The sequence below is a fragment of the Saccostrea cucullata genome, unplaced genomic scaffold, assembly GCF_032062105.1.
Source record: "Saccostrea cucullata isolate Sc308-1 unplaced genomic scaffold, CSIRO_AGI_Scuc_v1 ctg510, whole genome shotgun sequence".
NCBI lineage: Eukaryota > Metazoa > Mollusca > Bivalvia > Ostreida > Ostreidae > Saccostrea > Saccostrea cuccullata.
Window position 1 is genome coordinate 324,120 of NW_026928379.1, and position 15,943 is coordinate 340,062.

Below are 15,943 nucleotides of genomic sequence, written 5' to 3' on the forward strand. Positions count from 1 at the left end.
AATTCTTTGTATACACTGTAAGGAAGTCATTGGAGTACAAATGGTGATCCATGTCTGTTGTATTTTTGTCTCTCTTTCCCATAATGGCTACCTGTAGACACTTCAGGTAATTCCTGCATATTGTTGATTTATAATGGATCATTGTCAACGGTGTCAAATATACAGATGTATGTCAAAATCAAGACCAACATCCAATAGTTGCATACTCAGTACCTAAATACCTCATTGAACGCCAATATAAGAAAAGCGAAGGAATTTTGCCAGGCCTTTCTAACGTTAAAATGTTGAAAGATATGGAAGAATTTTTAATTGAAGATTTTGCAAGAACACAGTGAGCACTCAGTGATTGAATTTAATAGGTAAGTATTTTTTTTTATTTATAACTATCAAGAATATTATTCAATGTTTAAATAAAGTTTAGGGTGAAAACAAGATGGAAACTATAGCCATTGTAGAAACGAGAACTCAAAACTAGTACAACTCATAAGAACTTAATCAGCGGGAGACGATTTCAAAGACATGTATTTATTTGAGAGATGTCAAAAAAAGATTAAAAGCTGGTCCAAGAATTTAGGAATCTGTTATGATAGTATATTTGAAAAATTTGAAACATATTCTTACTTATACACGTATTTTTATCTTATCCTAAAAAAAAAAAAATTTTAAAAATCATCCTCTCATTTAAAAAAAAATCAAACCTGCTACAGGACACGCGGCTATAAACATGTTTGTGATAGAAATCTCTAAAGCAGTTTATATGAGCTGTTATGAATAACTCGCATATTTATTGCAGGGTTTTAGGAAAATGTGCTTTGTTAAACAGTTTTCAAATTTCTATAACATTTCTTTTATCACCCTGTGTTCTTGAATTCCAGATATCTTCTTCTCTTATGTCCACCTACAAGACAATAAAAAGTTAAAGCTAATATCATATTCCCGATCAAATTTGATGAAATGGTTGGATGAAATAAATGCGTTATAACGCCTTTAAAAAATTTTTCTCTCTACAGATTGATCCTAATAAACTTTCGTAACTGAAGACATATATAATGTACATAAAAAAAAACTCTATTAAATGAGTCCCTGGCTTACTCTATGATAATTATACAGAAATGTTTATTTTACATTACTTATTGAATTACAGATAACTCGCATTTGAATTTATTTGTACATGTATTTGTACATCTTCGTAAACATGTATGATTCTAATCTTTCAGGACATTGCGAAAAGCATATAAAAACTTTTTTCTTTCTTTTCAGCAATTTCCCTATCCTAAGAACAATTTTATTGTTTCCTGAGTAAAAAACAATTTTTTTGTTGTTTTCATATTGTCAGCACTTCATTAAATTATAATTACAAGGAAAGTGTTTTATTGGAGGAAATTCTTCTTTTAATTTAGCCCTTTCCAAGCCATTGTAATTTCACGCACACTTTCATGACTTTTCACGAGCCGGTAATCATGCTACCTGAGTCATTTAGTATTTTCTTACAAAATGAGATATTTGATGTTCACTTTTTCATTTTATGCTGGAATACCTACAGGTACTCGGGAAAGCTCCTTAACCTGTCAGATGAGTAATCTATTTTTGTTTCAATTCAAAATTTAATTTCCATGATCGAAACAATTTTTTAAAGTTGATAATTTTATTATATGCATGTAAAATAGCATGAAAATGAGAAATGTATGAATTTGAAAGAAAAACATAGTCATGTAGAAATTGTATTTAATATCATAGATTAAAATGTCCAGTTTAATTTGATTACTAAAATAAGATAAACTCAACTCTTTGGATAAATTTATGCTCAATATTTATCATTATTAAAAGTTCAATTAGTATTTCTATTTAATGTTTATCGGTCATCTGTCAGTCGAAAATTTTATTCTTCTCAAGAACACCAAAGCCAATTTGACTTAACGTTGGCTCACATCATTGGACAGAGGATCAAGCATCATGTCAGTCCCCAAGGGGAGATTTGTAGATGGTTAAAAAATAATATGGTCCTATGTTTTTCTACAAACCACTGGCCAGGAAGGAAACTTGAATGAAAGCTTTATGATAATATAGCAAAGGTCCCTAGAGCTGGAAAAAGAGGAATGTAAATTACACACTGGAATATCCAAGAAAAGTCTTTTCAAGAATAGTGTTAGCAATATCTAAACTGGACATTTTTTTCAGCTTTTTTTAATCGTTGTCCAAATGTCAGGGACAGGGCTGTAGCAGGGGTTTAACCTTAATTAAGAAATTCAAAAATATGCAAAAACAAGATTAAAAACTTATTCTCTACAGAGTAGCATATCCACATATCCAAAGCATGTCAAATTAACCATATGATATAATATACATTTAAGATTGAAATTTTGGAATTGGAATTTTTCAAGAATCAGATTGACGTAGAATTTACAAACCCTGGATCCGTGGGAGCTAAAAGAGAATACTTTTTACGGTTTAAATCAAATTATTCTAATTGAGATGACTGTAGAGATCTATGGGCCTTTAAAATAAAAAAAAAATTAAGAGCTTTTCTGGAGAGTTTTATCGTCCAATTGAAAAACATCGAAAAGCAAGTAAATATTTGCAGATCTAAGAATTAACTATAAAAAATATTTTCAACCCAAAATGTCTCAAAAATTAATTCCGAGGTATTATAAGTTAACAAGGGGTTGATGACCTTTGTTGATAACAATGATATTTGATTGATTGATGTTTATTCTTTAAATGAAATAGTGATTGTAAAAGAATTCTCAGCACTTTTAGTGCCCTTGAACTCTAATTGACATATATGGAAATCTTGCATAAGCTTAATACATTTATAACCATTAAGGCAATTCCAGACAAATAAAAAATTACAAAAGATATTTTTAAAAAGATCTACAAGTTCATTTTCAATCCGTGCAAAAGTTGAGTGATCTTTATAACTTTTTATTTATCCATAATTATTTGTTCATTAATCTATAAGACAATTTGGCCAAAGTAGTTGACGCGTACAGATTTAACAAGCATATACATTCAAATTAAAGCTTAAAAGTATGTAATATCTTGATATCAAAACATTGTTATGGAAAAATGCTTTAACTTCAAATGATTCATAAATGATGATTTATGTGCTACATCCATTTTAACAGAATTATATCAGTACCTTCTTAATCCATCCTTTCAACCTCTTGGCTACAAAGGGTTGATCTTCTCACCGTGTTCAAAGGGTTCAGATCAATTTTACGCCATAGGTATTGTCTGTCGCGGTAGAAAGCCATTTTTCTTCTTTTTTGTTAAGAAAATCACACGAAGTTTGAAGATAGGAATCCAGAATATTTGTTCCGTTGAGACAGAAAGGTCAAAAGTATATCACAGCCTGGAGATACTTCAGATCCTCCTTGTCCACAAGGAAAAATATTCTGGTATCATGTCAAAATAGGGCCACAGGATCACATGATTTTCGACAACAGTTTCAATTATCATATTAAGCTGTGAATAACCTTGAAAAATCATGTGATGTTGTGTATATATACTTTCTTTATTACTATAAATACAAATGAATAAAGGCTGCAGAATCTCGAATTGACAAATTTTATTACTCCGTCTTTTTTGGATTTTTTTAAAACATGCTTGTCATTAAGCGAGGTCACAAACAATTATCCTAAAATTCACATAATAAACAAGAGGCCCAAGGGCCTTATAGGTCACCTGAGCATTATGGAACAACTTTCCAGTGATTGAATTTGATTCATGTTTTAAGCCAGATGCTATAGCATTCACAATTTTTAAAGAGGCACCATTGATCATCATAACTATACACTTAGCAGTTGCTTAGTTTGTTTACTTAATACCCATACGCAGGGTAAGGGAACACAAAATGCATTTCAACTAATCAGTAATATTCAGCAATAATCAGTAGTGCCCCTACCATACATGAACCCCTGACCCTTAGGCCTTGATATTTGACTAATACCAAGGAGCAGATTTCAAACCATTCATTCATCTTCAGTATATAAGTACAACCCCCCCCCCTCTATGGTACCCCTGACCCTGGGGCCTTGAAATTCACAATTGTGGAAGATATGGGCCCTTGTCCATCATAACTATATTGGTAGTTCATCTGCTTAATACCCTGGAGCAGAGAAGAATTTTTTTCAAAGATTTAATGTATTTTCACTATATAATCAATAGTCCCACCCTAACACCAGAACTCCTGACCCTGGGGCCATAAAATTCATTATTTTGGTAGAAGCACTCTTGCTCATCCTAACTATGCACTTAGTTAGTTTATTTATTTCGTAGGAGCAGAGGAGAAGATTTTCAAAGAATTCATGTATTTTCACTATATAATCAATACAGTCCCACCCTAACACCAGAACCCCTGACCCTGGGGCCATAAAATTCACAATTTTGGTAGAGGCACTCTTGCTCATCTTAACTATGTACTTAGTTGGTTTATTTAATACCCAGGAGCAGAGAAGAAGATTTTCAAAGAAATAATGCATTTTCACTACCTACTTATTTAGCCCCGCCCTAGTACTAGAACCCCTAACCCCAGGGCCATGAATTTCACAATTGTGGTAGAGGACTCATTGCTGATTACAATCATACAAACAGTTTGACTGCTTGATGTCCAGGAGTAAAGAAGAAGATTTTTAAAGATTGCACTAATTTTAGTGGTTTTGGCCCCACCCCACAGGCCCCAGGGGGGCAGGGATCATGAAATTCAAAATTTTTGTTCCCCTTCACCCATAGATGCTTTATGCCAAATTTGGTGGAAATTGGTTCAGTGGTTGCAGAGAAGAAGCTGAAAATGTTCAAATGTTAACGCACAACGCACGACGCACGACGACGGACGAAAACAGATAGCAATAGGTCACCTGAGTTTACTCAGGTGACCTAAAAATATGAAAGAATATAAATGAAATAGGCACCAAATGCCAGATTGGGGATCGGCGCTTACTCATTGACACTTGCAATAATACTTGATCATTGTCCATTGTTTTGATACCATTGTTTTATTATGTAATACCGGTAACCTATCTTAAACAAAATAAAGGCATGACAGATACTGCCTATAACATGATAATCAGTTGAATTAAAATATCATTACTTTGAGTTATGCTATTTTTATACGAATCTTCATATTGCTTAAAAACACTGGCTATTTGTCTTTTTTTCTACTTTATAGGAATATATGTTATAAATGACCGTTACATTAATAAAGAAACACGACAGCTGTAAACAAACTGTGTTGGTATGAAAAGGATTTCAACAGTAAAAATAGATAATAACGATATGGAGGGGTCTAATAATGGAGGAAAAAGTCTTAGGAGAAAAACGTCATCCATATGGCAGAGAGCTAAAAATAAAATCAGAATAACGCCAAAAGATGCAACACCTGTGAATTGGAAAATCATTGGTCTTGTATTCATCTCAATGGTAAATTGACAATTTTGAACTTAGAAAAAAAATAATCTTACATAGCGGAAACAAATGGAAGCCTCTATGCTGAATCAACTCATGACAATACAGTGGAATACTTGTTAATATTATTAAAACATCAATCGATATATGAACATATATTGTATATACAATAATACGTACCTCTTTTTCGCTTTGTCTTCCTAGTTCACTGGAACACTCAGTCTTACATTTCTGTTTCCTTTCCTGCCAGAAATGATTTTGGTAAGTTACATGCTCCTTCAGTGCGACTTTTAACTCTTTTATAAAGGCATTTCAATATACTTGAACCATCTTCCTGTAGTTCTTTGGTTACCAAGAGACAGACAAGGGTTACTATGCAGGAATGGTGGCCTCCATGGTGTTTGCTGGCAGAGCAGCAGGAAGGTAGGGAAATTCCAACTCACGAGATGGCATTTTATTTTTATCTACAAAGAATTAAAGAGATTAAATAATAAGTACATGTTATTGCATAATGTACATTTTACATAAATTTCTTTTTTTAAATGAATGGTGGCTATAAATACTCTAGATTGTGTGCATACGTGCAATAAATCTATAATGTATTTTTTTGTAATGTAAACCATTTTTCATTCATTTTTACATCAGCTTTTTCTGGGGTTGGTTGTCTGATAAAATGGGGCGGAGACCAGTCATGCTTATGACGATATTTGGAAATGGCTTTTTCTGCTTGCTGTTTGGATTTACCTCTAATTTACCCATGGCTCTTACCATAAGGTTTCTAGCTGGTTTAGCTAATGGTAAATAAATTCATATTTTTACCAGATTATTATTTAAGAAATGTTATGTACCCGCTTAAACTGATAAAGAGAAATAAATAAGATTGCCTTTGCAATTCTTTTCAGAAACAAGTTTCGATCATCCTTCAAAGTTCTAACCCTGTTATTGGGATTAATTTTTCATGATGTTATCTATAAAGTTCCTTTAGTAGTCATATTTTTTCCCTATTGAAACTTTTAATCATTTTATCTTAAAAAATATGAAGTCTTTCAATAATTTTTGGAAAACATTCTTTAATTACATGTAGGCACCGCAAGCATTTCCAAGGCGATTCTATACGAGGTTTCAGATGATTCTAATCAAGCTACCGGATTGTCCATCGTGGCCATGTCTTGGGGAGCAGGGATCATACTGGGGCCAACTGTTGGGGGTATGGGACCAAAAAAAACAAATAAAAGTTTAAATTATTGTCATATATCACAGTTTACCCTCCAAAATGTTGATAACTTTGACACTTTCACAATTTGCTATACAGAACATTATTCAATCTTGACATAATCGTATCCCATCTATATGTTCTTGTTTGCAGGAATTTTGTCCAACCCAGCTTCTAGATATCCCTCTATGTTTCAAAAGGATGGTGTGTTTGACCATTTTCCGTACCTTCTCCCGAGTCTTATTGTGGCATGTGTCTGTTTTGTGGTTATCCTTGTCGACTTCTTAGTTTTACCGGAGACTAGGAGCAGAAAGTGAGAAATGTAATGGTTTATCAAGTAAGTTGTCAAAGAGCAACAAAATACAGACAATCGGAAGTATAAACACACTTTAAATAATTCATTTTAGACAACTAGAATTAGACGTAGAGGAACAACCTGAAGAGTTACACAAATTGGTTCACAAGACACAACAGAAGCAGACAAAAGAGACAGATAGAATGATCTCTTTATCAATGGAGGATCTCCACTGTTATACAGACAGAGCAGTATATAACGTCAAACTATATCAGTCCTGTCAAGATCTGCGCAGGTCACGTGACTTAAATAGGAACAAGGCGTTGAAAACGCCGACAGAAAACACTACAGAGGAGACAGTAAGAGTTGAAAAGAAAAACTCCAAGTGCATCTTCAATGAAGTCAAGAGTACAAGTCTTTTTGAAATATTAAGGTTACAATGTTTTCTAATTGTCTCAATATTTCAATGGCTGTTTTTTTTATATTACGGAAGTCTTCTATTAAAACAAAATTACAACTTTATCAACCCCTCCCTAAAATTGGAAAGATGATTTTTTTGTTTCTATGCTTATTTTGAAAATAGTGTATTTTAAAGAAAAATATGTTCCACAAATAATATGAAATGAAAGTTTATGCATTCACCTTAATAGTTTTTAGGCGCAGTCTTATATGTTCTTTGTTTGTCCTAAGTCTTTCTTAGGTGAGTTTAATGGAGAGACTCACAGTGTTCTATATTAATATATTGTTTTTATTCCATTTTATTAATTCTTTCATTTGTGTTTCAGTACGCCAGATTGTAGAAAGGCTATTTTTCTGTACACAGTCTTTTCTTTCTCGTCCATTGGTTATGAGGAAATATTTACGATATGGACATCAACCAAAACAAATTATGGTACCATATTTCCTTCATTTATTTCAACATTGCTTGATTTGAGAGTTAATATATCATATCTAAATTGTGGCAATTTCTATAAAAGTTTTTTTTGTTATTTATGGCAAAATTTATCATATATTTTACAGATGGTTTAGGGTTTGAGACAGATGAAATTGGTATGGTTCTTGGCCTATCATCTTTCCCCATGTTGATCCTCAACCTTTTCATCTATCCATTTCTTGATAGGATATTTGGAACGAAAAAGGTAATCTTTGATATTAAATAAAGCAGGGAAAACTTCGGCATTTAAAAAAGCTTAGTGTAACAAAAGAAACTGATTATATGATACTATGAAAGAAAATGGACATGAAACAAAGACATAATAATGAGCAAAGAAAACATTAGTCTGTGTTCATCAAATGTGTTTGTTTCAGATTTTTCTTGCATATTTTTTTCCAGATGTACATATTTTAGTGTTGTGCAAATGTTAATTTATCTTCAAAGTTATAAAGTATTTATATATTATTATTTATCAAAAAGACAGTATTAAAAGCATTATTTTTAATGAAACATATACTAGTAAATTATTGAATTATATTATTTCATTCACAGTATTCATGAATCAATTCCTAGGCTACCTTTAAGTTGATTCTTCCTTTCTATCATTTATATTTTCAAATGTAAAATGACTGAAGAATAGTTTCAAACCGCAAATACTTTGTATACCAGGGCTGTTCAATAAACAATGTCATCGGTGCTCGGAATGAAACAAAAAAAGCTTTTCAATGATTTAGCCTGAATTATTTCGTTTAAATATTCTCTTTTAATTAAAACACATGTACGTAACATTTTTCTCCAATTCCTGATTGTTTTTAGAACACAAGTATGGCCCTTCGTATATGGCATAATCCTGGGCTTCTTTCTTTTTTCTGAAAGGTGTTTTTTTTTTCAAGTTTGGAAAATGAAAGTCAAAGGTTGAAAGATCTAGCGAATATTGTTGGTGTGACAAAACATTAACTTTCCGTTTATCACCAAAACTCCTTAACTCTTCATGGCGTGTAGGTTTGGACGCTGTCATGAAGAAATTTAATGTAGTGGCGTCCTGATTCTGGTTCCATCTTCTCATTAACCTTGCGATTTTTTTTTTTGCAAAAAATTACTTTCTAGACTTCTCCAGAAATTAAACTGCCTCCCCGAATAAGAATTTGAACAACAAGATCACTAACATTTAACAAAATGACATACTGTATATTCTTTATTTTTCGCGAGTACTTATTGTCGCGAACTGGCTCTTAATTGTCAAATCGCGAGAATTATAATTCGCTAATGGACGGCTGATCAACAGATTTTACATGGATTTCATCACCATAAGAATAATAGCGAGTAATAGTTTTTCGCGAATGACGCTTCTCGCGAAATCACGCGGAAATTAATTCCTCTCGTATAATTAGGAATCTACAGTATAAAACTGTTTTTTTTTCCTTTTGCAGTTATTTGTAATATTAACTTGTGTTATATTTCTTTTAAATTTGTTTCGAGGGTTTACAGCAATGGATTCAAGTTTCACTCTATACTGTATTTGAATTTCAGAAAGAAAAAAAACATGGAAATCTATACAATTTTTGATTTTTAAAATAATTGTTTGGACATTCTTACATTCTGTTGTTTTCACTCATTTTTCAAAACATAGTGTGACCATTAACTACTAAGCTTTTTTTACTGTCAAATGTTTCTGTAAAGCAGTGTAAACTACCCCCAAAATGATGCCTATAAATTTTGCTATATGTCTTAAAGTCAATCAAACAACAGTGATAATTTGTTGAATTTTGGCAAACAGGACATTGGTTGTTGTAAGTCTTTGTCGCCAGGGACGGAACCCATTTTTGATGCCCATTATATTATTTTTGTTCATAGAAATCCACCTGCTCATGTGTCTATAAAATAGACATTAGTTTTCCATCTTCTCACAAAATAAACTATGTGATGAAAAGTGGTCACATAAACTGTAAATAATTCATTAAAGATTTAATCATTCAAGCTTAATGTCATTTTTATGTTGTACGTCATAGAGCTCATGACATTATCTATTGAACAGTTCTCGTACAAAATTTAATATAGTTAACTTTATTTAAAGTTAACGAAAGTAAAAACTTTTTTTCGAGATTTCAAAGCTTAAAATTCTTAAATCTGATGCTAGTGATACAAACTTTTAAACTGATCTTTACATATACAAGAAATTGTTATATTTAATATAAAAAATATCCATGTATGAATTGAAGAACATATACTATAACAATTGAAATTAGTAAAAATACTTTGATTTACTACAGTAAAAACTTTGATGCTATACTAAACAACATAATATTTAACTATAGTAAACTATAGTTAACTAAAATATTTTTGTCGAGGTAATTAACTTATCATTATTGTCATTTTTACAAAGTCTTAAGTCATTCCTCAATGTTTGTTTTTAAAATTATTGTAGTATTATTAAGAAATTCCCAAGTACTCCTTAACCTTTTCTTACCTATATTTAACAGCTAAGACGAATTGAGAAACACCCACCTGATTTATGCAGAATAGACGAATAACGAATAATTCACCTGTTATCAAATGTGCATCATTTAAGAGATTAATATAATGGTGTTACCTGCAAAAGTCATTTTACTGCTTATAATTTACATTTAAAAATTGATCCTTTTGGAATTTAATTGCAGTTGTCTGCCATCATGTCTTCATTGACAATTGCTGATTCGTTCACTGAATGTGGCTTTTGAAGAGATGCAACAGAGTTTGAATTTCTTGAAATAAGATCAAAACCCTTGGATTAAATTCAGTAATTTTAATCTTTATCTGGCTCACACTCAAATACCTAATAATATTTTTTTTAATTTGACGATTTTTGTTTTCCACCCCCAAGCCTCTGGCAATGGTATTAAAAAACAAATTGTTAGATGAATATTTGGCATCCATATCAAGAATCGCCCTTAACACCTCAAACAGACTAATATAAATTATATCATTTTTTGTTGTTGCAAAGGTAAAAGATAATGATGAAATATACTTACTTAATAAAACTTGTAATATAAGTAATGAAAAAATATATCGAACAAGAGGCCCATGGGCCACATCGCTCACTTGAGCACTGTGGCTAGGAAAAATCAATTCAGGAAATGTATATTTTGAACAAACTTGAATCTACACTACCTGACGATACTTTCATATAAATATGACCTATCATGGCCTTGCGTTCTCAAGAAGAAGATTTTTAATGATTTTTCCTATATATTCCTATGTAAAACTTTGATCGTCCATTGTGGCCCCGCCCAACCCCCATGGGTCATGATTTGAAGAAACTTGAATCTACACTACCTGAGGATACTTCCATATAAATATGATCAATCATCGCTTTGCTGTTCTCAAGAAGATTTTTAAAGATTTTTTTCTATATATTCGTATGTAAAACTTTGATCGTCCATTATTGCCCCGCTCTACTCCCTGGGGTCATGATTTGGATAAACTTGAATCTACACTACCTGGGGATGCTTCCATATAAATATGACGGATCATGGCTTTGCTGTTCTCAAGAAGAAGAAGATTTTTAAAGAATTTTCCTAGTATATATTCCTATTTAAAACTTTGATCGTCTATTGTGGCCCCACCCTACCCCCGGGGGTCATGACTTGAACAAAGTTGATGCTTCCACATAAGTTTCATCTTTCCTGGCCTAGTGGTTCTTGAGAAGAAGACTTTTGAAAAATGCCATTAATTTTTCAGTAATTTTCAATTATCTCCCCTTGAGATGGGACTTGGCCCTTCATTTGAGCAATTTTGAATCCCCTTTACCCATGGATACTTTGTGGCATGTTTGGTTGAAATTGGTCCAGCTGTTCTTGAGGAGAAGTCGAAAATATGAAAAGTTTACAGACAGACGCCGGACAAAATGTGATCAGAAAAGCTCACTTTAGCCTTCGGCTCAGGTGAGCTAAAAAAAAAAGTTGAATCAATACAAATCGGTAACACTCGCAATGTGCTCTTTGACCAGTGTATAAATAACAAACTTTTTTTAAATACGTCAGTCGGCATCCGACTTACTGCTAAATTGTTTACCTCGATTTAGAAATTGTTCTTATGACGAGCATTCTCTTGCGTATTGTATCTACTGGAAAATATAAACTCCATCATACAGCTATGCATGTTGTACAGGTATACCGGGGTATTGCTACATGAGGGAAGTTGACGGAAAAAAGGTCATCATGTCTGTCTTAAAGTTTTATTGTTATTTTTATACCATGAGCGTCAACTTTTTGGGGTAAAATATCCAAATATGAAACGGACGTAAGTGTAAGACTGAGGTATTAAAGGTATATTTTGAAAAAAAAATGTCGGAATGAAAATAAATATTGCTTATTGATAAAATATCATCGATATCTGAAAATGGATCTGAAGGCCAAAGCAAGATACTTTCTTTACAAGTAAAACGTTTTCTTTTAATTCTGCTTCATATGAATACAAAATTGGTATGTTACAACTCTGTAACAGAAAGCAGTTTGTACTAGTGGGAATTCCAAATTCTGACAGATCATTGGAAGACGTTATCCCCAAATAGTTTTTAATAAACACTTTTCCCCATGAAATATATGGAGATGAGAACAGTATTCAAGCTCAAAAGTCCATTGAGCAATACAAAATAGGAGCAGAGCAAACTAGGACCTCCAAAACATCAGAGGTGGGATCAGGTGCCACAGTTTAAGCTGTTTTATTTTTTAAATACCTCAGTCAGATTAATTTGCATTGGTTGTAATTCTTTATATCATTCACTATACCTTTTCCATTCCAGACATTTATAATCTGTGGCTGTATTAATGGAATCTTGATGACTGTTACACCCATGTTACATCTTATTGAATCAAGGTTTGTGAACATGTACCAGAATTCATCACTTATAGACAAATATGTTTCATATCTGGATATTTCACTAGAAGAAAGACGCCAGTGGTAACTTAACTATAAAACTATATGATAAACGGGATGGCTTCAAACTCTCTATCATCAACTTCCCTTACTTATAGAAATATACGTTATCACCTGCACACGGAGTTTATGTCTCCCAGTTGATTCAGTTGACCCAGTTGATATGCAAGAGCATGTTCTTACATACATTCGTTCATTTGGTTTTTTTTATCTCTTTTTAATTTTATTTGAATTTTCATTGAATAATAGGGTATTTTTTTTTATTTTGGATATTGCAAAGTGCATTTTTATGTTTAAAGTTAATATATATTAAAAACATCTCTTATACTTACTAACATTTTTTTGTCAACTTTGTACCCAAGGGTTGCAGGGGTGTAACTCCCAAACGACGAATTAGAAAAATCATTGTCAATTTTTTTTTTATAAAGTTGATTTGATGAACGTGAAAGCCATCACTCTAGTGAAGTCTCCATAATTTTATGAAAATAAAGTCTTCATCTTGTTTGATTCACAACTTTGAACTTTTGAAGTTTTAAAGAAAGTAATAAAAACAGACAAAACATATTAAAAAAAACCTTCAGTATCTGCCTATCTTTAAATAACATAAACCGTTTTAAATGATTGTACATGCTTACAACAAGTCATGCATCGTGATATATTGGTGTTGTATTAATTAAGTAATTTTCGTAGTTCTGGTTTTCCAGTTCCCCGTCCATACTGTGGACTATCCTCCTTGTTCTGATTGTTCCACAGAAGATAATGACTAGTTGTTTATTCACTGCATCGTCACTCTTCATTAACAACTCATCACCACCTCACATGGCGGGCTCCGTCAATGGAATCGCCACCACTTCCACGGCTATTGCCAGGTAAATGATTACAATAATTATTACTCTAACATAACATTCAGTGAAAAATATATACAGTAAAACTCATCTTATCCGGGCACCACTGGTTATAGAGAAATTGGCCGAATTAAACAACATTTTAAACAAAGAGTTTTACTTAAATTGACTTTTTGTTAACATTGCATTATGCAAGATTTCGGATTACACAGGATCCGAATTAGACAAATTTTACTGTATTTATAATTGTTCGGTATTTTATATCTTTTCCAGAACCTTGGCACCCACAATAGGAGGCAGTATATTTGCATGGTCTATAGGGAACAATCTAGAAGCCCCGTTTGATGTCAACCTTTCTTTCTTTATCTTTGGATTCATTTTAAGGTTGATCAGTATATATAGTTTATTTATGCCAGAATCTCTCAACAGAAAAAAGACTTAAAACTTACAAAAATATATATTTTTACAACAAATCTGTGTTTTTATGGGAAACCGAATTCCACGAGTTTAGCAAAGTAATGGAAATTGTAATTCATTGTTACCGTGCACATGGATTGCAATATTTTATGACATTTTTTATGAGAAATGGAATTCCACGAACTAAGCAAGGTCGCGAAAATTGTGATTCTTTGTTACTGTGAACACGGACTTAACTAAGTGTTTGCAGTCTTATATGTCTGGACTTAAGGACTTACATGCCACCTATTGATCATTTACTTCAAAATCAGAATTAGTTTTTTAATAGCAATGCACAGAAAAAATATAATGTTCACTTATGCAAGAATATCTTCATGATTTAATGGAGTATTTGCTTTATAGTCCATAGAAGCATTTACCATTAGCAATACGAGAATTCCAAGCTGACCTGCAAATGATGGTTAACTCAATGATGAGAGATGGTGGCAGTTGCCAATTTTGAGCTAACTGTTTTGGGGGCATCTCTCAACTGTTTTGAATAAACTTCTTAGTATGCCTATTGTTGACTGCTTTTCACTGATTCTTTACAAGGATTTATATATGGGCTATCCATTAGTTGAAAACTCAAAAATCGATGAAAAACAGAAGTTGTTCCTTCTTGAAGATATCGATGTAATCACTCATTTTGAAAGAATTCAACTGTAATACTCACTTGACGCTTCACGTATTAACTTTTGACTTCCTCCCACATACTTTTTTTTCGAATGGGAAGTTGACATTTTGTCATGCATATGAGGGAGCCTTCTATATTTAAATCCATCAATTTGCGTTTATAAAATATTCAAATGCAGATATAATCCACTTTTCATTAACAAAGCGCTTCATGCGTTGTGTAAATAATGACAGACTGATAAAATAAAATATTGTGCGGGAAAAAAAGAAATAAAAAGTAAGGTTTATCTTTGAAATTTGAGAAGAAAACACTTGCTTTAATTGGCCTTCAGCTCGACATTCAGATACACCGATTTATCAGTTTAGAGTAGCTATCACCTGCAAATTATATTCATGTCGCTCCCCAAGAACATGCTCCGGGTGTGATCAATTTTTAAAGCAAGGCAGACTACTCACACATAAGTTACTAAAACAGGGATTTCAACAACCCCGTTTAAGGTGAAATATCCCTCTGCTCCAAATTTCACCTATTTTTATTTTTTAATTCCAAACATTCATTTTCATCGACAACAATAGCATTTAGGGGCAATATCCCTCTGCTCCAAATTTCACGATTTTTATTTTAAAATTCCAAACATTGATTCTCATCAACAACAATAGCATTAAATTCAAATGAAAAATAGTTTGAAGTATAAAGCGTTATTTACTTTTCAGAAATGAATAATATGTCAAATCATGATGTTAAGAAAATTTGATATGGTAAATAGAAGAGAGATATCTCTCTCTAAGTATAGAGAGATTATCTTAGTTTAAAGAGATATCTCTTTAGATTTTCAATATCTCTTTTTGTTGGAGAGATATATCTTATAAGCTAGAGAGAGATACCTCTTTAAGCGAGAGATATCTCTTAAAGTTATAGAGATATCTCTTTGAAAGAGATATCTCTATTATAGAGATATCTCCCCAATGAAAGAGATATCCTTAAAATAAAATAATTAATTATCCCCTTTAAAAAGAAAGCGAAACAGGAAGTAAAGTCTGGAACAGTTTTGCTGTTATAAAAAGAAAAAAAGTCCTGAGCATGCAATACGCAGAAAAATATAATAAATTATGTACTATGTAGTCAAAAATGCTATAAATCTTTTTTTTTTTTTGAAACAACAAATAATGTCAACTTCGTTGATAAAAATGCAAAATTTTAATATTCAGGAAAACGAAAGTAAGCATATAATCTCAAATGCAATGGACGA

At 32.1% G+C, this 15,943-nt stretch overlaps 1 protein-coding gene across 1 annotated transcript; it reads left to right on the top strand.

The window, feature by feature from the left end:
* The first annotated feature begins 279 nt into the window (after positions 1-279).
* Positions 280-14,571, top strand: LOC134277407 (uncharacterized). The gene is made up of 13 exons (XM_062759741.1): positions 280-359; positions 5,168-5,418; positions 5,608-5,664; positions 5,744-5,826; positions 6,049-6,200; positions 6,488-6,610; positions 6,770-6,929; positions 7,024-7,344; positions 7,697-7,803; positions 7,932-8,050; positions 12,626-12,699; positions 13,464-13,628; positions 13,878-14,571. Exons 2-13 carry the CDS (start codon positions 5,236-5,238, stop codon positions 14,044-14,046), a joined length of 1,713 nt encoding a protein of 570 aa, XP_062615725.1. The 5' UTR covers positions 280-359; positions 5,168-5,235; the 3' UTR covers positions 14,047-14,571.
* The last annotated feature ends 1,372 nt before the right edge of the window (positions 14,572-15,943 follow it).

Coding starts and splice junctions, on each gene's coding strand:
- LOC134277407 (XM_062759741.1), top strand. CDS start 5,236: ATGAAAAGGATTTCAACAGTAAAAATAGATAATAACGATATGGAGGGG. Junction 6,930..7,023: donor CCGGAGACTAGGAGCAGAAA/GTGAGAAATGTA, acceptor AATTCATTTTAG/ACAACTAGAATTAGACGTAG. Junction 7,804..7,931: donor ATCAACCAAAACAAATTATG/GTACCATATTTC, acceptor TATATTTTACAG/ATGGTTTAGGGTTTGAGACA.